The sequence below is a fragment of the Mixophyes fleayi genome, chromosome 3, assembly GCF_038048845.1.
Source record: "Mixophyes fleayi isolate aMixFle1 chromosome 3, aMixFle1.hap1, whole genome shotgun sequence".
Classification (NCBI taxonomy): Eukaryota; Metazoa; Chordata; class Amphibia; order Anura; family Limnodynastidae; genus Mixophyes; species Mixophyes fleayi.
In genome coordinates, this window is record NC_134404.1 from 333223628 (window position 1) to 333251588 (window position 27961).

Consider the following 27961-nt stretch of genomic DNA (forward strand, 5'->3'; position numbering starts at 1 on the left):
TGTGAGGATGGAAGAGGGAGAGTTGCATTGTTTTGGCCCAGCCCCCCGTGACTCAATGAGGCAAAGGCGGTATTTTTGCCGCGGGGCAGAGCCAAGATGACATGATGCAACGCCTGCTAATTCAGAAGACCTAGGAATTAGGGAGTTTCCCGGACATTATGGGAGTTGTGTGTGTGTGTGTGTATATATATATATATATATATATATTACACATTACACATTACATGCATACATTTACATTTATATACATTGCTATGTGAAGGTCTGTATTGTCCTCTGTATTATCATCTATGGGCAGTTTTGCTCCAGGGTCATTTGGTAAAAAACTGACAGAGAGAGATCCCACCATAGCAGCAGGGAAACCCCCTCCCCATGGTGATGATGATCCCACTGGAAGCAGTTGTTCTCTTCCTGGACAGAGGAGGGAGGGAGTGAGAGAGGAGGAGGAGGATGAGAACTGAGCTAGCTAACTTGGATTTGCTGCCCTAGAAGAGGAGGAGATCTGTAAGGCTGATTTGCTTTAGATGTGTGAAAGAAAAATCTCACTGTACTATATACCCTGACAAGGAGGGGGGGCAGCGTGGATCGTCCCCAAACCTGTATATTCTACTAATCTATTTGGATTATTTTTAATTTTATATATATATTTTTTGTGCATTGCTTTGGAATCCATTTGATGCACCCCCAGAGCAGCTTCCCCCCAGCACTGCACGTCCCCTGCAGGGGATGAGGACACCCAGCCAGGAGCAGGGGTGGGGACACCCCGTTATCTGAGGATGCTGTGATTGTGGAAGGATCTGCTGGACATTGTGGTGCCCGCTCTCTGGTCATCCAGGGTGTGAGTGGTGACAAGGGATCTTAGGAAGCCCAGGGCCTGGAGCAGGAGCAGGAGGAGGAGGAGGGGAGATCTGCGCTCCCTCTCGCTCTCTCTCAATCTCTCCCCCCGCACAAGATGTCGGCCAGGACGCCATTGCCGACAGTCAACGAGCGGGACACAGAGAATGTGAGTAGCCCGTGGGCGAGTCCACTGAGCGCGGCGGGGGGGGGGAGCATAAAACAGACCATCTAGGGGAATTGACTGGGATTATATCTCTCGGGAGGGGAGGGCGGCACGTAGAATAAACCCACTAGTGATAGGGGCCTATAGAAAAGGGGACAAGGGGACTCTCAATATTCCTCAAGTCAATGGTATCTTCCAGTTAACTCTTACACTGCCGCTGCTGGTCACCATTGGCACCCTATGGGTGCTTTGGGCTTCACACCCTTTGTGTGCCAGCAGTAGTCCCTGTGCCAGGCCAGGGTCTGTCTCTAGTACTCATTGCAGGGATGCATGCAGCAACCCTCCATTTCCACCTGTCTTTTGAGCTAATTTTAGCACAATGTGTACATGTTAACCCCAGTGCAGCCATCCTGGGTGCTTTATATGACAGGGACATGACAATTCATCTGCAATGTGACCTAGGTTTGTTTTTGCAATGGTCAGTGGCACAGTCATATGGGGGTAAGAGGGATTCTTCAGCATGCCAGGGTTTGGGTGTCTTTATAATGAATGAAATGGGCTCACTCTAGGCAGGAGTTAAGGTTCTTGGCTTTTAACTAATGGCAGCCCCCCTCAGGAATGTTATTGAATCTTAATTAAACTATTGCCATCTGCAATGGTCTCTTAATTAACCCATGTAGTAAAAAGTGTTTTGATGGGGTGAGTGGAGAACCCGCCTTAAAGGGTGACAGGATGCTACTTCTATCAATGATGCCACCACCAAGTCTGGCTTCTATTTAATTAACACTTATATGTCCATATTGATCGCTTTCACTAATGAAACAACTTGCAGTGTGAGAAGAACACACCCCTGCTTGTTGTGGATAGGTAGCATACTGAAACATAGGGATAATTGGGTTGTTTGCAGTGGAGGGGGTTATTATTCTTACAGATTCACATACCAATAATTGTTCTTTATTAATATTCGTTCTGGTTACTTGGGCTTACGTAATTTCACAAATTCCGTCCATTGCTGCCATTGTATTGCATGAGAGCTGAGCATGTCCTAGTCGGTGGTTTAAAGCGTGGCGCAGATGTTTGCACTGTACACTATTGCAGTGGGGGGGATACACCATCTGCAGTCAAACTTGGAAAATGAACTTGCATCATCAATTCTATTCCGCCTTTTGGGTATAATGAGGATACCTCACAGTGCTTAAGTAGATCATGTTTTTTTTTGTATGAAAAATAAATTGATCAGTAAAGCGAACACATGTGGTTGGACTGTCGCAGATTTCCAGATAGTCTCCCCTTTGTTCATACATCATGAGGAAATTACATCACTCAGTCTGCTTCCTACAGTCTGCTTATCTCTCTCGAATTCCTGCATTAATTTTGCCCATCAAGTACCTGCAAGAGGGGCTAGCTTCATTCTTTTGCTTTTATCTTGGTTGTCCTATGGGAGGGGTATTATGGAGTGTACTTTGAGGCTGTACGTGGTAATTATGGGATTTGGTGTCGATGGGGATTTAAGACAAGAATCCTCATCACGCTCTTTAGTGTTGCCTTGTAGCGGTTATGTTTGTTTTCTGGTTGTGTTTGCTGCTGTTATTCCTGTTGACGTGCTATTATCTGCTGTGTGCCTATCCTGGCAGATTTGTTTTAAAGGCATCATCATGCCAGATGTATGTAGGATTTCTACAATGACTAGATGTGCATTTCATCATTGAAATTTACATGGATGAAGAATGAGTTTAATACTGATAAAATGTTTACTATGATTCAGCAGACTTCAGTCTCTTGTATTAGTATGCTGAATGTTAAAGTTAGGTTTGGGGTTCTTATATATCAGTCGTCTGACAACTGGCCTTCTTGAAGATAGAAGTAAGCATCATATGCCGTGCACGGGTTTGTGTGGTTGTAGAGGAAGGTATTGATGTTGGGTAGCTACTTAAAATAAGAACGGATATGAAACACACACAGCTTCATTCGGACTAAGATACCCACAAGTAGGTGGATGCGAATGCTCAATATCAGTGACATGGGGCTGGAGTTGTTTCCAATTTGGCCACCCATATGAATGACCAAGTTTGATGGATCTGGTTGCTCAGCCTGACTACATAGAGGCAGCATGGTGAGGTTGTGGGGTCAATGCCATCCAGGGCCCTATCTGTATGGAGTTTGTATGTTCTCGTGTTTTTGTGTGTTTCCTTTCGGTTCTCCGGTTTCCTCCCACACAGTCCAAAAACATACATGTGTGTGTGGGTTAGGGGACTGTAAGCTCCAATGGGGCAGTGAATGATTCAATATTCTTTGTACAGTGCTGCGTAATATGATTGGTGCTATACAAATACACAATAATAATAGGTTTTGGAAAGTGCAGTTTGCCAATGGTCACACATGCTAGTGTCAGATTGCTCTCATTGGCTGATAACACTTTCACACAGTCATGATCGACATCTAATCAATCCTGATCACATGTGCATTGGGATTGGTGGTCCCGTCTGCAGCATCAACAATTTAGAGGCGATTTTGCCCCAAAATGATCAAGTTGGTCATGCAGATTGCCATGTGTATTGGCAGATTTAGTTGAGATCAATGGTGAATGGTTTAATTTGTTGGTATGCATCGTGTATCCAGTTTTAAATGGCCGATATGGTGATTGTAAGACATAAAATCACCCTTGGACTTGATGCACTAACAGACATAGTCTCCTATTAGAATTTAGTTTGACTCCAATATTCTGCAGATCCTTCCACATTGGAGAGGTCAGACGGTCTTTGGATTGGACATGACACGCATGACAGGCTTACCGGTTGTGGATCTTTGTAACGTGGAGCGAAAGATATTAATGGGACCCTAGAGTAGCCATGGAGATCCCGCACCTGTGAATGGTAAGCAACAGGCCAGCTCGTAAAGACAGCGTCCGTCATTTTGACGGACTTGTCACAGCTGAAGCTTTGAGGTTTGTCTTTTTTTTTTTAAAGCCCTGAATTAATTGTTCGCTGTAAGACTGAAATTAATGGTTCGTGTCTGTCTGTTTGAAAGCACGTATATTGCAGTAATGATCGTTCTAAGCTCTTGCTTCTCAGTGCGTCCGCTGGGACCGCTAAATAGCCCTAAACTTATTGAGAGCCCAGATTTTACACAGCTTAGGATTTGTGCTGAAGTATATGCATCGCTTATAGCACACCCTGCAAGGTTCGGACTTCAAGGGGTGTCTCAGATTTTGATGTTGCAGCTCCCTGATTTGTCTAATATGCCATACATTCTATAGGGAACCTCTTCTTTTGGGATTATTGGTTCATTGACATTTGGGATCACACAACAAAGGCACACTGCCATGGAAAAAAAAAAGTTGAAAACCAATAGCTTAAAGCCGCAATGGCATAAATCACTGTGGACAGCTATAAAAAGCATCTTTATATTTACCCTTTTTCCTCGTTTTGTTTCTTCAGACTGCTATTAAGGATTTATAATTTTGCAGACATTCCACAGTGTCTGGGACTACCATGGCAACAGCAGTCACATAACCTATGATATAGTGAGCGCAGAGGCTTTGGTACGGCCCTCCGACCACTGTTTTCACTGTGACATCTCCCCCTCGGTCTTCACGTGACATACTGGGAGTCTGTGTCTTGCAGCCATACTTGTTTTCCCTCTCTTATGTTGAATTGCTGCTTTCATGTACTATGTGATGTCACTAGTTTCTAGTTGATGAATGGGCTGCATTCTCATGAATACTGGTACAGCCCACAAAATGGCTGCCTCCACTGTGAATATGTGGAGGTACTCTATGAATCTCTACACTAGCAGTACAAGATTGTAATATAGAATTATAAATCAGGGTTGTCCACACCCAGATGAACCTAGTAACTACACGAGAGGGATTGGATTGCAGCAGTGATATAAATTGAGGAACCTCTTTGAATGCATTACTACAAAATGATCAAATAAAAGAGGAGGCGATAGAGGACGTTTTCTGCTTCCTTCACTTAATTCTCAGTGCTGTGGAAGACGATATATATTGAGTTAATTTCAGCAATTGTTCTAGTAACAAGAGGGATGTTTTGAGACCAACATTCTTGTCCAGGGATGAGACGGACATCTTCTCTGGGGATATGGGGAGAAATGCGTTAAGCAGTGCCATCTCAGAACTATTAATGACAGAGACCTGGGCCACTGTTTGAGTTGTTCATCCACATCTTCTAGGCCTGTCCTAGACCACATCTTCTAGGCCTGTCCTAGACCACATCTTCCAGGCCTGTCCTAGACCACATCTTCCAGGCCTGTCCTAGACCACATCTTCCAGGCCTGTCCTAGACCACATCTTCCAGGCCTGTCCTAGACCACATCTTCCAGGCCTGTTCTAGACCACATCTTCCAGGCCTGTCCTAGACCACATCTTCCAGGCCTGTCCTAGACCACATCTTCCAGGCCTGTCCTAGACCACATCTTCCAGGCCTGTCCTAGACCACATCTTCCAGGCCTGTCCTAGACCACATCTTCCAGGCCTGTCCTAGACCACATCTTCCAGGCCTGTCCTAGACCACATCTTCTAGGCCTGTCCTAAACTGGACAGGCCAAACAATATTTCCACATGATTTAGAAATGATAAATACTAAGCTGGAGAGGTTAGACCACTCCTCAATGTTCCTTTATATCCCAACGACTGCTTCCCACTGAAGTGCTATATTAGGTCTGGTGGGTTGTATTAAAGTAGAATGGAAATAATCTAGTGTGAGTCTAAAGGGTATATTTACTAAACTTCGGAGTTTGAAAAAGTGGAGATGTTGCTTATAGCAACCAATCAGATTCTAGCTGTCATTTTGTAGAATGTACTAAATAAATTATAACAAGAATCTGATTGGTTGCTATTGGCAACATCTCCACTTTTTCAAACCTGCAGTTTAGTAAATATACCCCTAAGATCCTACTACCCTGAAGAGACATGGAGCAGGGGAATCTAGCCGGGGCTGGAATGAGTTATTGAGATGGTGGATATGGAGGTTACCCATTATGTTTACGATGGGAACACTTTGAGCTAGATTTACTAAGCTGCTGGTTTGAAAAAGTGGGGATATTGCCTATAGCAACCAATCAGATTCTAGCTTTCATTTATGTAGTACCTTCTACAAAATGACAGCTAGAATTTGATGGGTTGCTATAGGCAACATTCCCACTTTTTCAAACCCGCAGCTTAGTAAATCTAGCCCTTTGTCTGGAGAGTAGGATCCACAAACAACTTACAGTTGCCTATAATTCGTTTTGACATTGAAACCAGCCACACATAAAGTACACAAGTCAAATGTGTGATCACATAGCAACAACTGCAGGTACTTGGCACACACATGAAGTAGTGGCAATATAACCACTCATGTTTATTTTATGAGTCTTGTTCTAAACAGCTGTCTGGAGAACATAACTATGATTAGATTTTTACATTTTTCTTTTTATGGATTATCGTAAACTATAAATAACTATAACAGAACCATGATATCTCTTTGTAATTCTTACAGATAGTATTGGAAGTATGTGTTGCCTTGGCTGTATGAAATGTGCAAATACATAAATTGAACTGTAATTTACAGTGCATGTTTTCTGCATATCCTTGCTGGAGCACAGGTGTATTCATTACTGGCTGACACATTGTAACAGATCCACAGTTGGTACTAATTATTTCACTTGTGGCCTGGAAAACCTGCCCTGTTAGGGGTCACCGAGAACCGGATTTGGGATACACTGATTTAAATCATCAAGCTGTGCCCATTTATGACCGATGAGGTTGGTAATATCTGCATAAGATGTTCTCCGGGTGTAATTTAATCTTTGTTCACAAAAGATGTTTTTGGAGGAGTGCATTGGTGCTTCTTTTTGCTGTGACGCTGTATTGGACACATTAGCGGGTGACGTGATTCCAGCTGCCTGGCCCAGTTATTGTAAAAGGAGTTTTTCTAAACATCTGCTTAGTAGCAGAATCTACTACAGAGCTTTAGATGGAATTTCCCCCGTACATAAATCATCCAGTGACTCTTTAATGGTGCATTTCACAAACTTTCCCAAACTAGACTAACACCAGACACAGTGATGAGAGGGCTGGATTAAGCGTAAGTCTTCAAATTGCCCCAAGGCAGGTGCTGACTGCCAGACTGGATCTCAAACCAGTGCAGTGTTTGTATAGGAGCGGCTTACCTGTCTCGTGTCATTATCTGAATGTATTATTTTCAGTTTTGGGGCTAAAGACATTGTGGAAGATCAGACACAACAGTGGCCCCATTTACATCATTAAATGAAGCCTTGTTGTTTTTTTTTACATCAGCTGCATTAGCAGAATTCAGGATTTACTTTCTGTGGCAACACGGGATCATTTTAGAAAAAAGTGCTCCGTAGAATTCCCAGGATTGTATCAGATAATATCCAGCAGGCTGCGCCTGTTTCTATATCAAGGGTACGCAACCCCAGGCATGTGGACCACTTCTGTGTGGCACGCTGGAGCTGCTCCGCTGCTGTCTCACTAAAGAAGCTTAAGATGGCCGAAGCGTTTCCATCATCTTTGGCTGCTTTAATGAAGCGGCTCCCAGGTTCAGTCGTGGAACGAAAGATGCTGACACCAGGTAAGTATGAGGTATAAAATCAGCCGGGGGCACAACTGCGAGGGAGAACATGAACGGGGGACACGACCGCGAGAGAGAACATGAACGGGGGACACGACCGCGAGAGAGAACATGAACGGGGGGCACAACTGTGAGGGAGAACATGAACGGGGGGCACAACAGTGAGGGAGAACATGAACGGGGGACACGACCGCGAGAGAGAACATGAACGGGGGGCACGACCGCGAGGGAGAACATGAACGGGGGGCACGACCGCGAGGGAGAACATGAACGGGGGGCACGACCGCGAGGGAGAACATGAACGGGGGGCACGACCGCGAGGGAGAACATGAACGGGGGGCACGACCGCGAGGGAGAACATGAACGGGGAGCACGACCGCGAGGGAGAACATGAACGGGGAGCACGACCGCGAGGGAGAACATGAACGGGGAGCACGACCGCGAGGGAGAACATGAACGGGGGGCACGACCGCGAGGGAGAACATGAACGGGGGGCACGTCCGAGAGGGAGAACATGAACGGGGGGCACGACCGCGAGGGAGAACATGAACGGGGGGCACGACCGCGAGGGAGAACATGAACGGGGGGCACGTCCGCGAGGGAGAACATGAACGGGGGGCACGTCCGCGAGGGAGAACATGAACGGGGGGGCACGTCCGCGAGGGAGAACATGAACGGGGGGCACAGCTATGAGGGAGCACATGAATTGGAGGCACAATATGAAATGGGGCACAACTATGAGGGAATTGGATAGTTTTAAAGATGTTTTTCCAGCGCACTGATAGAATAAGGTTGCTGACCCCTGTTTTAGATTCTGCGTTGTGGCCCTGACAGGGACTATCCCAATGTACTTTCCATATGTGCTATCATGAAAACAATGCCTTGGTTAGTACAGAGTAGATCTGTATTCATTATATATTGAAATTAACATGACTTTCCCGATGGGAAAAGTTAAATGGCTGCGTTTTTACCAGTTATCTTCCTGCAGGGTTTCCCAATGCCCCTAAGGGGTTTTTGAGACAGATTCAAGGGGTACTTCAACATGTTGAATTAAACTCATAATAACAGAGTAATGCATTCGTAATGAATAATAATAAATATTTAAAACAAATCGTGGTGCTTTTTTAACACGTTAATAACCGTACACCCCCAGTTTTCCTTCTTGGAAGCTTTAGTGAATCTATCACCTTATGTCTTTAAATGGTGGAAATGTATACACATTAAGTGGTACTTGGGATGGAGGGCGGCCGAGTGTCCATCGGCGGCCCCCTAGCTGGTTGCTCCAGATCTTATTAGAACGGGGTCAGCTGACTTCTGCGTCATGTGACCTCCTCTGCACAGTGCAGGAGGGAGTGCATAGTGCAGGGAGGTCATGTGACATACCCGGAGCAGGAGGGAGTGCATAGTGCAGGGGGGTCACGTGACATACCCGGAGCAGGAGGGATTGCACAGTGCAGGGAGGTCACGTGACATACCCGGAGCAGGCGGGAGTGCACTGTGCAGGGAGGTCATGTGACATACCCGGAGCAGGAGGGAGTGCATAGTGCAGGGAGGTCATGTGACATACCCGGAGCAGGAGGGAGTGCATAGTACAGGGAGGTCATGTGACATACCCGGAGCAGGAGGGAGTGCACTGTGCAGGCAGGTCAGGTGACATACCCGGAGCAGGAGGGAGTGCATAGTGCAGGGATTTCACGTGACATACCCGGAGCAGGAGGGAGTGCACTGCGCAGGGAGGTCAGGTGACATACCCGGAGCAGGAGGGAGTGCACTGTGCAGGGAGGTCACGTGACATACCCGGAGCAGGAGGGAGTGCACTGTGCAGGGAGGTCACATGACATACCCGGAGCAGGAGGGAGTGCACTGTGCAGGGAGGTCACGTGACATACCCGGAGCAGGAGGGAGTGCATAGTGCAGGGATTTCACGTGACATACCCGGAGCAGGAGGGAGTGCACTGTGCAGGGAGGTCACGTGACATACCCGGAGCAGGAGGGAGTGCATAGTGCAGGGATTTCACGTGACATACCCGGAGCAGGAGGGAGTGCACTGCGCAGGGAGGTCAGGTGACATACCTGGAGCAGGAGGGAGTACACTGTGCAGGGAGGTCACGTGACATACCCGGAGCAGGAGGGAGTGCACTGTGCAGGGAGGTCACGTGACATACCCGGAGCAGGAGGGAGTGCACTGTGCAGGGAGGTCACGTGACATACCCGGAGCAGGCGGGAGTGCACTGTGCTCACCCTCCTTCCTCTGTGCGGCCCATTTGAAGGCTAGAGGGCTGTTCAGGTAGCCCACCACCTCTTTCACATTGCTCATCAGGCTTTTGGAGCCACCTGGGTGTTTCCGAGTCACTACTTGTGTTATTGCTGGCTGATTTCTAATTGTTGAGGGGGTTTATAGGCGTAAGAAAAGTGTAATATTAATTCTGACCCTCAGAATAAAGGGCCACTGAACTTATGTCAATGTGGCACCCAGAGTGCTGCCAGTAAGACTTGCATCCCCTTTTTGCTCCAATTTTTAATTTCCTGTACACCCTGCATTATTATGGAAGAATTCTCTCACAAATGAATTTTACCACTGTCCCTGATTGTCTAATACATTGTACAGGCCGCCATCTTAGATCCAAAACTTGCATTATAATGAGCGCGTCTATAGAGGAACTGGACCTGATTCATTAAGGAACGCAAACTAAAAGAAAAGGAGTACATTTGAGTCTGGACAAGCCATGTTACAATGCTAGGGGTGCAAATTAGTTTATTATTTTGCAGGTAAGGAAAATACTGTCTGCCTTTTCATGTAACACACAAATACTTGATAGCTTTATTTTTACACTGAAATGTAAAGTTAATCTAGGACATGCCCTACCCCAGCTATAAATCTGCCATCACATTTTTAAATTTACCTCCCCCTCCAATGCAACATGGTTTTGCCCAGGTGCAAAGTAACTCCTTTTTTTTGCTTTTCTTTCCTTAATGAATCAGGCTCACCCTGTGTCTAAACCAAGTGCATTAGAACACCTGCATTAATACTCATTTTATAACATTATAAGTGTTGACCTGCATTTGTAAACTATTTCTATTGACTTCAATGGGAAGATAAGTGTGTTGAACAGTAGTGAGTAGGACATACTCCTTTCCAAAACCACAACGCTGGGCTTGTAAAAACACCCGTGTGTGCGACCTTTTCAGACCAGATTTGTTTCAAACGTGTAGGAAATGGTTGACATGCAGAAAATAAACACCTGTGCGTATGAGCCTTTAGTTATATTTAGCTATTCCCTCCAATCTTTAGGCATTCTGTATTAATGTATTATTAGTTATACATGCAGAATTCCTGATTCAGCTATTGCACGGGATGTGGGATGTGGTCTTCAGAAACCCTGGCTTCCAAGGCCAGTGGCGCATGCAGGGGGGGTTTCTGGGTCTCCCTCCGCTAACAAAGTGCTCCTACATACGGCACTGTACTATACAGCAGCCGCGGCGCTGTCAAAGAAGCGTCCGCGGCGGTGCTGTATTGTATACAGCACCGCCGCGGACGCTTCTTTGACAGCGCCGCGGCTGTTGTATAGTACAGTGTTGCCGAAACAGAGCTGCTGTGCGGGCGCATGCGCAGCAGCTCTCTCGCTGTTTTTTTTTTTTTTTTCCTGTGTGCGCCCCTGAAGGCACAGCCGGCAAGGAAACAATATGAAGGGTAAGCAGGCCCAGCTCTCTAGGGGGTATTCAATTGACCGCAAGATTTTATTTAAGACCGCGTTAAGTCATTTTAACGCTGTTTTTTTTTTTTTATCATTTTCAAGCGGGTTAACTTTACCCGAGATTCAATTCCATTTTTAACGCTCCGTTTTTTTTTCATGAAACAGTCCTCTCGCGCTCCAGTAGAAGGTCTATTGAAAGTATAGGATGTGCGAGAGGCAGCCGCGTTAAAAGCTATTCAGGCCAAAATGCTGTTTTATCTTGCACCTCTTTGGGGTGTTAAAAAAAAATAAAAAACTTAAGAAAAGTATTTGAAATCATGTAATAATGAAAAAAAAAGATGAACTATGTTTATCAGTAATGCATAACATGTAAAAGTTGATTTTCTTATGAAAATAAAAAATAATAAATATTTCTGTATGGTTTTTGGTACAAATATGTATGTACTAATGTGTTTTGACATGGTATAGATGATTCTATAGTAAAAAAAATATTTAAGTAAAAAAATATGCTAAAGAAAGTACTGTAATGTAGATATTATCAAATAGAATGGTTGTGTAATGCAATTGCAAAATGTGTAATGTATGAAAATGTAGCCAGTCCTTTTTTTTGTGTTATACATGACCGCGTTAAATCTCCCCTAAAAACTTGCAAACACAATGATTAACGCGCGGGGGTAGCGTTCCCTCTTTTTCAATTGAGTTGCACGAGTTTTCACGCTGCGTTAACTAAAAACGGTCGCTATAGCAGTTAAAAACCCGCGGGTGATTTTTTATTTTTCTAACACGGCGGGAAAAAAACCCACTTGCGGTCAATTGAATACCCCCTATCTGTGTGGCCTCACTCATTCATTATTAGGTGCTATGTGTGACAGCACATAGCACCTAACGGCGCTTTGAAATACAGTATTGGAAGTATAGTATTTTTTCATCCCTGTTGTTTAGGAGTCAGGACTTTGCAGCTAAGGTGTCTGTTTTAAACCCTCATTTTTCGGCGTGACTTGACTTGAGTCATACCACATACTACTCTGCTCACCTCCAGGATGGCCCCCTCCCGAGGACACAGCTTCACTGGCCCCATAAGCAAACTAGATATAGGAAGCAAGGCATAGAGAGACACATTGGGACTCTTCTCTTTAAGGAGCCAGGGAAGATGTGCATTGACCTTAATGGAAATGTCTCCCAAACATTTGTACAAATTGTGGACAAAATGTAAACCCCTTCGGGAGCAATTATATGTTCCTCTGCTATAGCTGTCCTACACTGTCCATTGTGGATGAATGCTATTGCTAATACTTCCACCAGGATGGTTGTGCCACCACCCGGGTTCCTATAAGAGAGAGTGGCATTAACTGCTATGTATAGAAGAGCTAAGGGATCCTATTATATTGGGTGCATGGGGAAGGAGTGGGAGTGGGTTAGTATTCTTATAGGGCAGTACGGTGGCTTAGTGGTAAGCACTTCTGCCTCACGGCACTGGGGTCATGAGCTCAATTCCCAACCATGGTCTTATCTGTGTGGAGTTTGTATGTTCTCCCCGTGTTTGCGTGGGAGCTCCGGTTTCCTCCCACACTCCAAAAACATACAAGTAGTTTAATTGGCTGCTCTTAAATTGACCTAGTCTGTGTGTGTGTGTGGTGTTAGGGAATTTAGACTGTAAGCTTCAATGGGGCAGGAACTGACGTGAGTGAGTTCTCTGTACAGCGCTGCGGAATCAGTGGCGCAATATAAATTGATGATGATGATTCTGCAGGAACCCACACTGCAGAATGTGTGTATATATACACACACACACACATATATATATATATATATCACATTCCTTTCCTTTGGCTTGCCTAAGCGATGCTAATCGGAACAGGTGGCAAAATGGGTAGAGGTGCTGGTATGCATCGGAAGAGGTCTCGCCATTAAGTGGTATATGGCTTCAAGACTTGGATCAAATTGATTACAATACATCAAAAATTTATCTTGATGCAATATCTTTGACGATTTTACCAACTACTGAAAGTCCTGATCAGCAGCTGATTCATGTGTACACACTATACACGATTTACCGTCAGATCTGTGCTCATCTGTCATATCCAAAGATTGTGACTCCCTAAACTCTATGGAGATCTGCCTATAGTGTGCGTATACACTGCAGAATTTACCTGACAGTGTTCCATCGTTTATAGAGATTTTTAGTAAGTTTTATAAAGTCAAATGAAACGATACGTTGTGCTTTTGTACGATATAACATGATCATGGCAGACACACTAATGCAATATCGGACCTAACAGTCGTTTATCGTGTGAGCAGCATGTTAAAAAATCGGTAGTGTGTGTACCCAACTTAAGACCTGACTTTTTTTTAAGACTTGCATAAATTACCAATATTGCCGTATTTCCAGAATCCCTTGTTTTAGCCTATTCGCTCCTGCTTACTTGAATTTGAAAATGAATAAATCGGGACAGAGTGTATGTGATATTAATGAATCAGTCAGATTGTACTTGTTGGCTCAGCGATTTATTCCGTTACATGCTGGGAGGTTAAGTGATGAGCTGATTGTGTTTTATAAAGTGTTCTGTGATGATCAGATTGTCCTTAGTCGTAGTGACCGAAAGACATCTTAAGATTCCGGTCTAGCTTCTCATTAGTTAAATGTCTGATTACATCAGGTTGTGCAGATCTGTATAATGAAAGTGGAAGGGTCCCTATAGTCAAGTGTGTTCCATGTATTGAACGCCCTTTTCATAATATGTAGACATACTTGATAAGTACAGTGGTAAAGGCCTACTATACCGGAATGTCCGGCACACTCATAAATTACAGGGAGTCCCGGGAAATTAGTGGACACGGGGCCTTGACGAAACGATTCATGTCATCAGTTCCCACGTCCCCTGTACGAAACACGTCCTCATAGCCCTGGCCACATGCACATCATTCTCCTCATTGTGCAGTGGGTGCAGCACATCACGCACCCCGCAATTGCCCATTGGTCCTTTTCTCCAGGATCTCCCAGGGTCGTTCCAAAACGTAGGCCTATAATAAGGGATAGCTATCCAGAAACTCGGGTATATTGAACTCTACAGATGTCATAGCGTCTATAGGCGTCCCAGTGGTATATCCATATTACATGAGTGTTGAATAATACATAACGCTGACCCTGCACAGATAATTAAATTGGAAAGGCACAAAACATTTTGAAACTCAGCATTTTTACCCAACAGCCTGTGATTTAATCATGCGTCAGGCAAATGTTGCTCTCCTTTCCCCCAGTATTAAAGGTACGCCCGGGTCCCTTTTTATAAACAAAATTGGCTTTTAGAAGGGAAGAGTCTTTCTAATTTTAGGACACATTTTGTTATGCTCCAGGTGAATTTAGATTCATGTGAAATTAGGCATTTCAGAGTGTAAGGTACCAAAAAAAAGTGAAGTGGCATCAATAAAAAGTGCTTTTTTCCATGGTGCCCGGGACGTTATTTGCATTTAATCAAGTAAAGTCTCAATGTGCTCTCTTATGCCACTATCTGCTTCAGATGGTTTTACCTGTGTGGCTCCAGGCAGCAGAATTAATGCATAATCCGTTTGGTTTTGGATACTGGATCATACATTTGAGAAAATATTGGAACAGTAATTAAGGTGCCTGTAGGGAACTGTACAGTCCTCAGAGGTCAGAGCGATGAGGACCCCCATTCAGAATCAGTTTCCATAGGAAGAAACAGCTGCAGAGTATTTATAGGTCAGGCAGAGTGAATGTAAACTAAAAGGTCTAGGAGTAGAACCTCGGATTGCATTAAGGAATATCACACAGTCTGCACTCTGCTCCTATAACGATATATTACCTATTGTCAGCTTCTCAAGGCTAGTGCTGGAGACATTGCTATGCTCTGGAATCTTTCTTGCAAAATGCTGTAGTTCCTTAAAGGGCAAGTTAAAATCCACTATTTTAAATTTTTATATATGAAAATCTGCATTGCTCAGATGAATACTATTCATGAAATAAATGGGAGTTTTATACTTAACTAAATATATGCCATGTTAGGTGGGAGATGCTTCTCTAACTAAAAAAAGGCAAAGAGTGACTGACAGTTTTGCAGACTTGCTTTGTAGAATACATAGGGGATTGGTTGGGTCATACAAAGGGGCTGCTTTCTCTGTTTTTCTTTTAAGGATGTGGGAAGGGTTTCAGTGGTCTGTAAGGGTGTGGGGGAGGTCAGGGGCATATGCAGGGTTTGTAGAAGGGGGTTTCCACACCACGCCAGCAGTGGGCGTGACCAGCATGCATGAGGGTGTGACTATAATATAAGACAGTGCTTGGCTGCTCTCCAACTCTTCCTATCCCCCATAATATACATGGGCAATGCTGCGTGCACTACTGTTAGGTGCACGCAGCTCTCCCTGTTCAAGCAGAGCAGTATGAAACGGGGGCAGGGTCCAGCCACCTCAATTATACAGTGACCCAGGCTTGGAGGGGGTTTCCAGGCACTAGGAACCCCCCCCCCCCCTTCTCGGTTTGCCTATGGAGGTAATATTTCACTTTTTGACAGAACTGCAGTGGAATTTCAGGGACCCACTGAACAATCTATTTTACATTTATGATCTCTGTTGGCGTTCTGTATGGAGTGTAGGCCATTCATGCAGCCAATCAAATCACTGGGAACTAGTGGCGTTACTAGGCACTTAATTATTTTTTCTTTCTGCTTTTTCCCATTATTATTATTACTATTTAAATATAATTTTGGTAATATTTATTTATATTAATTCTATAAAAAATATATACAGTATTACGGAATAATGCATAGTTTTGTTATATCTGAATATCACCAGCTCTTCCTACAAAGTCTTTCATAACACGATCTGCATTTAACTAAAGACCATTCCATATAAGTCAAACTTTTCCCCGGAGGCCGGTAACCACTCTGTATGGCAGGTGGTATTATGTTCTCTGCTAGGAATTTACCCCCTTCCGAGCACTCTGGAAATACGACCTGTTGTCACAGCTACTGTGTGTTGTAGGTTTTTGTGCGGTAGTCCCCAGTGCGCTCTCTCACGTTACTGGCTGGATGGGAGGTGACGTAGTGCATATTCCAGCATGTGGTGAGCTAATCACACAGGTATGTGTGTGTATATATATATATATATATATATGTGCATGTCTGAGGACCTCGTAGAACTGCTGGTAACAGTGCAGTAATACAGTAATGGAAGCGGAGTATATTTTTTATCCCTATTGTTTAGGAGTCAGGACTTTGCAGATAACTTTCAAGCTCTCTGTTTTAAGCCTTCATTTTTCTGTTGCAAAATTAACTTATTTATCTTTTACTTTTTTGTATGTTTTTTTTAAATGAAAATACTTTCAGGGTCGCCCAGCATTGGCTCTACTGCTGCACGTCTTTTTTATGTGACATTCGCTCCAGGGCCGACAATGAGAGTTCACGGATCTACAAGACTTTTATTAAACAGACTACAATAGTACGCAAAAGAGCACAAGGAAAAGTGGTGCAAAGGAAAAATATGGTGTTACCCGTAGTAGCCAGTCATTCTTACTTTTAATGCTATGTAGTAAATTAAAACGAACAAATAAACACCACCTTTTTCCTTGGTACTAGTTTTAGGAAATGCCCCAAAAATGTTTTTGGGAACAGACTTTGGGGGTATATTTACTAAACTGCGGGTTTGAAAAAGTGGAGATGTTGCCTATAGCAACCAATCAGATTCTAGCTGCCATTTTGTAGAATACACTAAATAAATGAAAGCTAGAATCTGATTGGTTGCTATAGGCAACATCTCCACTTTTTCAAACCCGCCGTTTAGTAAATCTAGCCCTTTGTCTTAAATATTGTTTTTTTGGGTTCAAGTTTCCTCTCTGTGCTCTAATTTTTCGCAGCTTGATAAATTTACTTCCAGGAGTTTTAAACCTATAGGCCAGGACCCAAGTATTTCATACTGGGGGCTAGATTTACTAAACTGCGGGTTTGGAAAAGTGGAGATGTTGCCTATAGCAACCAATCAGATTCTAGCTTTCATTTATTTAGTGCATTCTACAAAATGGCAGCTAGAATCTGATTGGTTGCAATAGGCAACATCTCCACTTTTTCAAACCCGCAGTTTAGTAAACCTAGCCCTTGGATATATTTATGAACAATAAAAAGTATTATACAGGGACAGATTAGTTGTGCTGGACTCGCAGTTTTCAAAGATGTTTCCCCAATGGTACAATACATGGCCAAAAGTTTGTGGACACCTAAACCTCACATCTCATTCCAAAACCATAGTCATTAATAGGGAGTTGGTCCCCCCCCCCTTTGCTGCATTAGCAGCCTCCACTCTTCTGGGAAGGGTTTCCACTAGATTTTGGGACATGGCTGCAGGGATTACCATCCATCCAGCCACAAGAGCGTTAGTGAGGTCGGACACTGATGTTGGGCGATAAGGCCAGGCTCGTTGTCAGGGCTTTACATCATCCCATTGGTGCTGGATGGGGTTGAGGTCAGGGCTGTGTTCAGTCAAGTTCTACTACACTGAACATGGGAAACCATTTTTTCATGGGCCGCACTTTACACACAAGAACATTGTCATGCTGAAACAGGAAACCGTTGCCACAATGAAAAATTTACCGTTGGCGGTACGCATTTGGGTAGGAATCGCTCTCCTGGCATTCGCCAAACCCAGATTCCCCCATCAGACTGGCAGATGCTTTTGTCACTTGGGAGAACACTTTTCCATTGCTTCATAGTCCAGTGACGGTGTGCTTTACACTACACCAACAACGGTTGGCATTGCGTATAGCGTTCTGAAGCTTGTTTGCAGCTCTTGGCCATGAAACTCAAACCGTGAAGCGTCCGACGAACGGTTCTTGTGCTGACGTTCCTTCCAGAGGCAGTTTGGTACTCGGTAGCGAGTATTATAACCAAGGACAAACTATTGTTACGCGCTACACTCTTCAGCGCTCAGCGGTACCGTCCCGTGAGCTTGTGTGGCCTCCTAGACTCTTCCACTTCACAACAAGAGCACAGACAGTTGACCAGGGCGGAAGGTGACATCTTATGACTATGTCAGGTTGAAAGTCACTGAGCTCCTCAGTACGACCCATTCTACTGCTTATGTGTGACTATGGAGAGTGCATGGATGTATGCTGGATATTATACACCTGTTAGCAATGAGTGAGTTGAATTGGCCAAATACACTAATTAGAAGAGGTTTCCATATACTTTTGGTCATGTAGAGTACTCTGCACGGTCTAATTATCTATTGGTGCAGTCATTCCTCATCTTTTCTGCATGGAGGCACAGGGCAGAGCAAGAAGTGGACATTTCCTGTGCACCCTGCTTTATAAGTAGGACGCTCTTGCACATTATTTCTTTCTCAAAATGTGTTTTACAAAAGGCGCTTATTGTGTTCCCTTCATCACCCAAGAACTTGTCTAAACTTTACCAACATCCTGAGGGCATCTGGAAGTGTAACTGACCCTGGTTTTCTTTGATCCTCATTTTATTTTCCCTAAAGTAATAACTATGTAACATAGAAAAATAGAATTTGACAGCAGATAAGACCCGCTTCGCCCATCTTGTCTGCCCATTTTTTTAACCTATGGTAACCTCCAACCCTATTTAGTCTTTGTAAGGGCAATCTGTTGGAAGCACGGTGGCTCAGTGGTTAGCACTTCTGCCTCACTGCACTGGGGTCATGAGTTCGATTCCCGGCCCTGGCCTTATCTATGTGGAGTTTGTATATTCTCCCTGTGTGTGTGTATTTCCTCGGGTGCTCCGGTTTCCTCCCACACTCCAAAAACATACTGGTAGGTTAATTGGCTGCTATCAAAATTGACCCTAGTCTTTCTCTCTCTGTGTGTGTGTTAGGGAATTTAGACTGTAAGCTCCAATGGGCCAGGGACTGATGTGAGTACAGTGCTGCGGAGTAGTGATGCTATATAAATAGCTGATGATGGTGATCCTTATGTCTATCCCAAGCATGTTTAAATTACTCTACTGTATTACCCTCTACCACCTCTGATGGGAGGCTATTCCACGTATCCACTACCCTTTCTGTGAAGTAGTTTTTTCTCACATTTCCTCTGAACCTACTTCCCCCCAGTGGCAGTACATGTCCTCGTGTTCTAATACTTCTCTTCCCCCCCAGTGTCAGTACATGTCCTCATGTTCTAATACTTCTCTTCCCCCCCAGTGTCAGTACATGTCCTCGTGTTCTAATACTTCTCTTCCCCCCAGTGTCAGTGCATGTCCTCGTGTTCTACTACTTCTCTTCCCCCCCCAGTGTCAGTACATGTCCTCGTGTTCTAATACTTCTCTTCCCTCCAGTGTCAGTACATGTCCTCGTGTTCTAATACTTCTCTTTCCCCCCAGTGTCAGTACATGTCCTCGTGTTCTAATACTTCTCTTCCCTCCAGTGTCAGTACATGTCCTCGTGTTCTAATACTTCTCTTCCCTCCAGTGTCAGTGCATGTCCTCGTGTTCTAATACTTCTCTTCCCCCCAGTGTCAGTGCATGTCCTCGTGTTCTAATACTTCTCTTCCCCCCAGTGTCAGTACATGTCCTCGTGTTCTAATACTTCTCTTCCCCCCAGTGTCAGTGCATGTCCTCGTGTTCTAATACTTCTCTTTCCCCCCAGTGTCAGTACATGTCCTCGTGTTCTAATACTTCTCTTCCCCCCAGTGTCAGTACATGTCCTCGTGTTCTAATACTTCTCTTCCCTCCAGTGTCAGTACATGTCCTCGTGTTCTAATACTTCTCTTCCCCCCAGTGTCAGTACATGTCCTCGTGTTCTAATACTTCTCTTCCCCCCCAGTGTCAGTACATGTCCTCGTGTTCTAATACTTCTCTTCCCCCCAGTGTCAGTACATGTCCTCGTGTTCTAATACTTCTCTTCCCCCCAGTGTCAGTGCATGTCCTCGTGTTCTAATACTTCTCTTCCCCCCAGTGTCAGTACATGTCCTTGTGTTCTAATACTTCTCTTCCCTCCAGTGTCAGTACATGTCCTCCTGTTCTAATACTTCTCTTCCTTTGTAGAATGTTTCCCTCCAGCACCTTGTTATAACCCTTGATATGTTTGAAAGTTTCTATTATGTCCCCTCTTTCCCTTCTCTGCTCCGAACTGTACATAATAAAATCTTTTAGTCTTTCCGGGTAAGTTTTGTACTGTAGACCATGCACCATTTTAGTTGTCCTTCTTTGTACAGTCTGTAATGTATTTATATCCTTCTGGAGATATGGCCTCCAGAACTGAACACAGTATTCTAGATGAGGCCGTACCAATGACCTATACAGTGACATTATTACTTCTTTATTTCCGCTGATTCCTCTCCCTATGTCATGTAACCTAGAGATGCGTAAGACCCATGGTGTGTACATATTTAAATATAAATCTGTCTGTCTGTACACACACCTTGTGCAGAGTGATTTATTAGATGTGTGTATATATCGTGTTTGGATTTGCTTCTCTAAAGGATAAAATGGTTATTTTAATCACAGATGGCGAGGGACACGATGGTAAATAGTTCACAGATCCTATGGAATTGTTGCAGTCTGTGTCATACCGTCGACCTCATTAAGACAACGCTTTATCACAGTGATTTTGTTTTTGCTGCATATGGTCGTTCATTCAGCAGTCCCAGATTTTGTTCTGAATTTTTTTATTGGAGTGTTTATTTTTGTCTCTTTTGCTTGGTAACGCTCCCTTCCCCTATACATATGATTGTATTGTTGTATAACAAATATCTTCCCTGTGATGCATATAAAGACGTTCTCACTGGTGTATGAGCAATACAGCTATTTATAGATTGTGCCGCTGCCCTTTCCTATAGATGAGGCTCATATTCAGATGTGATGTCTTCACTAGGGAACGTTCATGAAAACCATGGTGCTGGGAGAGGTGCTGTAACCCTTGGCAACCATTTGACATTTGATTTCGCTTTCTCTTGCCTGTATTAGAAAATATACATCCTGTGGGGTTTCCCTGTGCAGCTTTTATAGATGTCACTGAACATTAAACATGTCATCATAGGATGATGAATGAATCGTGTCACATGACGAATCATGTGACACAGTTTGTTAAAGGGACACTATAACCTATGTAAATAGGAATGAACATGCATTTTTTTCTCTTTATTTAAATTGCATATGTTTATATATGCTTATATTATTTTGCATGCTTTGTTTGCTTAGGAGATCAAGCAACCCAAGTGCGTAAATCTATATAAAGATTATATATCTATATAAACCGCAATAATTTCCTCACACACCACTGTGGCACGTCTTGTATTAATATCTGTGTGTACTGCGTGTGCTGCATCGTATAGAGGACAATAGATCGCTAGGCTGCTATATTTCCTCAGCAGTTTTATCACATTGCTTATCATACGGATAGCAATAAACACCAGATTCTAATGATTATTCAAAATGTATAATTTGTTAACGAGGAGATAACAAGCTATGTGAGAAGAGAAACTTTCAAGTCCGTTACCTGCTATCGGGGTTTTATCAGTTGTTTAACAAGCTGCTAAAGACAACAACACACAATTCAGACATGATCACATACAGACTAGATTTGTAGATTTGATACACACTAAAGCTAGTTACACACTACAGAATTTTCCACCAACTTTTTATGACGATCGATTTTACATGCGATCGATGGTCCGTTCGCTCGGTCCATGGACTGCATACACAGTAGCCTTGTTTAGGACGATAAAGGGAAGAGCGGACATCCCTTTAGCGACTTTTTACAGCCATGTTGTCGTGAGCAATAATTTTAATTTCGTACACACTGCAGCATCATTTGCATAACGATATACCAAAGACATTAGCATAAAGGGGCAGAGCTGTCACTATAGTTAACACCCAAAGCCGCATAAAAAGAGAAGGCTACACTGTCTCTTCATTCTTTCATATAAAATAGAAGTTTATTAACATACATAAAATTTAGAAAACCATTAGAGTGGTAAAGTACATGCAATTCATGGTATTTTACAAATATTAGTTAATAAAGGTTGATATGACTTTATAACTTTAATAGTTTATAAAGGTTAAATGTGAATAGATTGCCAACATAGATGCGAAGGGTAATAACACACGTGCTTTATACAAGTGTAATGGTCTGCAGCCAGATAGGTGCAATATACATCTATACAAAGCACAAGCCTGAGATGTGCGGATACCGCACCATGTGGGACTGGTACAGACATCACAAATTTACATACACACGCCCCCCCAGGTCTAGGAAGTATCGGAGGATTGTCGTGGATCGGTCGGAAGTTTATACACACTACACAACGGAAACGAGATTGGATCGAAAATATTTAACGGTACGACCAACCAAATGAGGCGACAATCGTCCATTTGGGCAGACTTTCGACCACCGACTTTTGAATGAGCGGTCGTATGTCGGCTGATTGAGCTGATTATTGGACGAAAACCGTGTAGTGTGTACCTAGCTTTAGTGAGTAATGTGTAATTACGTTGTAAAAGAATGGTATTCCTATTCACTGTACTTCTATGTCATTTAAAAGTTATCCTTGGTTACGCTAAGCATGCATCTCATTACTGTGGTAGTTTATCTGCTAGTCACAACTGTAGTTTTGTTCAGATAAATAAAATATCACCAAAATCATGGATTTTTCCCCCCCCCAAGCATTCATGTTAGGCTGGCCAGGAAAATTCTGTGGCTTTGCTTCATTGCTGATCATTGACGCCAATTCCTGAATGATTGGATCTGTGCTGTTGGGCGACTATTTAGGTCACAGATTCAGGTGTTTGGCAGAAAAGTCACATTTGTGCATGAGTGGTACATGTTAAGTTTACCTGTTGCCTATGCAGAGTGGAGGCAGCCTATCACTTTAATAGGAACAATTGACATGTGAGCCACGAGGCACCATATTAGTTGTCTAGGGTCAGAGACACTTTATGTTCTAATATTTCATCCCCTGTACTAACACTATATCCCCAGTTTTGAATCGGGTGACGATAGGACAGCTTGCTCCCAAACAGATTGTCGGGATGTTCACAGCAGCATAGCAGAGTATTTCAGGAGAGGGGGTGGCCATCCTGTGGGAGACCGTAACCTGTCAGCTCTTGAAACTACAGGGCTGCATGTGACAGGGGCATACGCCTCGATGTGAGGAGGAGAATGGAGATTAGCAAAGAAATCACAAACTGAGAGTTATATAGCAGAAGGAGCAGAGTCTCCCAGCAGCACAGAAAGTGACGTGAGACTTCTGTCACACTGGTGAGGTGAGATTTTGGTGTCTGACCTACCTCTATACGAAACTTATGTTCATACATCCTGCGCTGTAACTAATGACCTTTGGGCCCTGGGACACAATAGGACCCCTCTTATAACACCATCCCTACTTTTAGTTGCATATTATTTTCTTAAAGTTGTGTATGTGTTTGGTACTATGTGTACACTTCTTTTTTTTTTTTTTTTTTTTTTTGTAGTATGAAATCATTTTGTACTTTTTTTTTAATACTGTGTCGTTAATAGCATTTACCTGTAAATTCTCTGGTGTAATCTCCTGCACATCTTTCTTTAACCCCCCTTATCCTTTTTTTGAATACTATAATTGCAGCAATCTCAGCCCCTTTGGGAAGCTGAGTACAAGTAGAATATTAGGGTCTGTATTTAGTCTCTATGGGGGAGATTCAATTCCCCGCGTTGTTCTAAAGAACAACTCGGAATGCGCATTATAATCGTTACTACGGTAATTTTAACCCAGATTTCTGTTCGTGGCTCAGTGAGCTGCGACCAAAAATCAGCACTGGAATTACCGTACTAGCGGTAATATTGCGCATCAATTGAATTGCATTGAATCTCCCTCTATATGTTTAGTTATATTAATTTCTCCGAAAGCGTTTAATACAATGACTTATCCCCTCCGCCCCATGGAGAATTGAGCGTGGGTTTCTAAGTTTACTGGGTATAGGGATTTAGTTATTGTAATATCCGTTAGGGAGAAATGATTATATACAGAGCAATGGAGTCACAATTCTCTCCCAAGCATAAGGTATATTATTATTACTCAATCTCCAGGAGGAACGTAAGAAATGGCGCTTTTCATTTAATCACTGCCGAATTTCTTCCTGCTACCCAGAAGCCTCCACGTGAATTTATCAGTACCGCTCTGTAAAAAGTGCTTTCAGTGTCAGTTCTTACTGGAACCCTCGCACAATACTTTCTAATCAAACTGTTTTATTCAAAGTAAAAATGTAACAATCCTGCAAACCAACCATGGGAAGAACATTTCAGGATCACAGATCCATATAACATGTTACATCAGAATCTTCAGTAAACACAGAACAGACTCGCACAAAACTCGGTGCGGGAAAAGCTTCCGGGTAACCAGGGAGAGAAGGAAATGGTTGTGTCCCGGTTATAATGAGAACGATTGACCTTAATTGGTTCCCTGTGATCTGGAAGCAGCGGCTCTATGTATCCAGAACGGGGCAGAGTAACAATATGTTGCAGAATCTCCTTGTGCGCTGTGTGGATGTCACATTTCTTGGTGTTTATGACAACGTTACAAATTGTGTCCTTGGCTGCTTTCGGCCAGAGACAAAACACTGTTAATAAGATAGGCAGAAGGGTTTTGTTTTTTCCGGCAGTGTTGATCTCTTGCATGGGCGACCTCTTACACTTCGGGGGCCGCTTAAACTTCAAGAGGGCCGCACTTTACCCCTTTATTTTTTAATTTTTTATTGGAAGCCCGGGAAACAGTGTTTTCGTGCCCTAATGAACGAAAAAAGTGCGAAACTTAAAAAACGTGCACTAGGGTGCGGTTCTTGGCCCTCCTCAAAAAAGGATAGGCCCTAGTCCCCGACCCCGGATCCTAATGGACCCCAGGGGTAAAAGGGACCCCTCTGCAAGGCTAGGTGGGTCCCTTTTCGCCATGGAATCCACCGAGGCTTCACCCAGGGCTCAACAACTGACTCATCCCCGGAAGGATGAGCAAACGATGGGGTTCAGGGGGGGCGGAACCAAAAAGCCATATAGCCCCTCCCTAGATCTTAGGGGACACAGAGCCCAAAAGGGCCTACCCGCACCCCTAAAAATCCGTGAGGCAATCAACATAAAAGTGAAAGTGATAAACAAGAAGTGTGATAAATAGAAAAATAAAAAAGTGCCGAGTGGTTACGGCCCCAGCCTCATGGCTGGGCTATTATAAAAATTTTCTCGCCCAGCAAAGAATAAAAGGCGGTGCGTATATTGAAAGTGGTATAACGTGCTCGGTGCCAACATAATCACATTATATCTGTTTTAAGGTGCTCCTGACCTGTGTTTTCGTGGCAGCCCCGGATCGCCACTCCGGGGGCACATTAGTCACGGGCTTTCAACACAGCTCACCCGGTCCCTGGCTAGAGGACCAAGTGCAGCTCTGCCACAACTGCATTTGATCTTAGCCAAAAGGCCGCACGTTACCCTTAGCCCTTGTAGTAAGATAGAACAAGACATTTAATCAAAGAAAGAGACAGCTATCTGGAGCATAAGAGATTCACATTCTCAGACAGAGTATAGCGACCAGCATTATCCCACAGAACTAGAGGGAAGGATTAAACCTCACTCAAGGAATTCTGGGTAGGGATATGCAAATCACACTTTTATTCGGCCCTGTGGGATGGATGCTGAGCCATCAATTCTAGAAACTCCGAATCGGATCAATACCTTCCTCGGTGTATGTTTTGTAGTGACCAAGTAGCACACCCATTAGGGTTATAGTGAGGTGGTTTTGTATAAGCTTCCACTATAAATAATCTATGATTGTGTATATACTGGAAAGTCAGAGGTACTAGGTACATGGTTAGTCAAATTCTATTCCCTCCCCAGAGATACCTATTTTATTAGAAGACCACAGTCTTTGGTGATATTGTTTCTATTTTACTAATCGTGAAAAACGATGATTTGTTTAATTGCTAAGCAAAAACAGCATGGGGTATATTTACTAAATCGTGGGTTTAAAAAAAAGTGGAGATGTTGCCTATAGCAACCAATCAGATTCTATCTGTCATTTATTTAGTACATTCTACAAAATCACAGCTAGAATCTGATTGGTTGCTATAGGCAACAGCTCCACTTTTTCAAACCAGCATTTTAGTAAATATACCCCCATGTGTAGGGTATATAGGATATTCCTGCTTCCCCACACTCCCTGGTCATCTATAACTGGCTCTCCTGTGATACACTACAGTAAATATATTTTAGTATACTCGTGGCATGGTGCTTAAAATTATGGGAAAATTCTTTATATGGAAAAGAATAAACTCCAAGCATTCTGGATAAAGTAAAAAATAAAATACCCAAATATCTTTATTTATTTTTTTGCGTGTTTGGCAATCATGGCATGCACAAATATATATATATTGTTTTTAGATCTTCCTTTGAGAAGTACAGGTAAGTATGGTGACCGAAACATCACTCATTTTGGAATAGTTGGCCCTTTTGTCTTGAAGCACTTTCTCATATATGTTGGAGTAGTCAGGGACCTTTGCTTGATCTGCAGATTGTTTGATTAGAAATCGGTGGTTATGCTGCATGTAACAGACGATGCCCTGGAACTGGCTCAGCATGTGGAATTCTGCACAATCCCACATGACACTTCTCATCCTGCAACGGTTTTCACACAATATGTCTTGTCTTGATGCAATCTTTGGAAATAAACTTAATTTGCATAGTTTTAAATAATCCATGTTTGAGAGAAATAGATATTTGTTCCTAAAATATTTGGTACCTGACAATGCAAATAAGTGTATTGCCTTGTATAAGGGGGGGAAAGGAATGGCTAGCTACACCCCTTAGTGTTATCATGATGTGAATTTAGAAGACATACACAGGAATCAGTGTTCAAGATATGGACTGAATTATTTGCACCCTTTCCCTTGAGAGTTTGTTAAACCTGTCCGTCCTCTGACTGTTTTAGTTGTCTTTGTCAACCTAATCTTGTGTTCTTAGTAGGCAAAGATAAGTGTGCAGTACCACTTCTCTATGCTGGATATAATTCTCATTATCTGGTATTCGGTATGGGCATTACCACTTCTCTATGCTGGATATAATTATCATTATCTGGTATTCGGTATGTGTAGTACCACTTCTCTTTGCTGGATATAATTCTCATTATCTGGTATTCGGTATGTGTAGTACCACTTCTCTATGCTGGATATAATTATAATTATCTGGTATTCGGTATGTGTAGTACCACTTCTCTTTGCTGGATATAATTCTCATTATCTGGTATTCGGTATGTGTAGTACCACTTCTCTTTGCTGGATGCAATTCTCATTATCTGGTATTCAATATGTGCAGTACCACTTTTCTATGCTGGATGCAATTCTCATTATATGGTATTCGGTACAGTACCACTTCTCTATGCTGGGTGTAATTCTCATTATCTGGTATTCGGTATAGGCAGTACCACTTCTCTATGCTGGGTGTAATTCTCATTATCTGGTATTCGGTATGTGCAGTACCACTTCTCTATGCTGGATGCAATATTCATTATCTGGTATTCGGTACAGTACCACTTCTCTATGCTGTGTGTAATTCTCAACTGGTATTCGATATGGGCAGTACCACTTCTTTTTTTTCTATATATTGGATGCAATTCTCTTTATCTGTTTTTCGGCATGCACTGTTCCACGTCTCTTGTTCTGTGTGCTGGATGTGATTCTCATTATTTGCTATTCGGT

General features: G+C 43.2%; 1 protein-coding gene across 2 annotated transcripts in view; it reads left to right on the plus strand.

The window, feature by feature from the left end:
• Positions 1 to 448: 448 nt before the first annotated feature.
• Positions 449 to 27961, plus strand: part of MARK1 (microtubule affinity regulating kinase 1) — a 108248-nt gene continuing 80735 nt past the window's right edge. Inside the window, exon 1 of one of the 2 annotated variants that reach the window (XM_075204279.1) lies at positions 449 to 1003. In XM_075204279.1, coding sequence (XP_075060380.1) covers positions 953 to 1003 — 51 coding nt within the window. In that variant the 5' untranslated portion in view covers positions 449 to 952. The remainder of the gene's footprint in view (positions 1004 to 27961) is intronic. The other variant, XM_075204277.1, reaches the window with a different exon arrangement.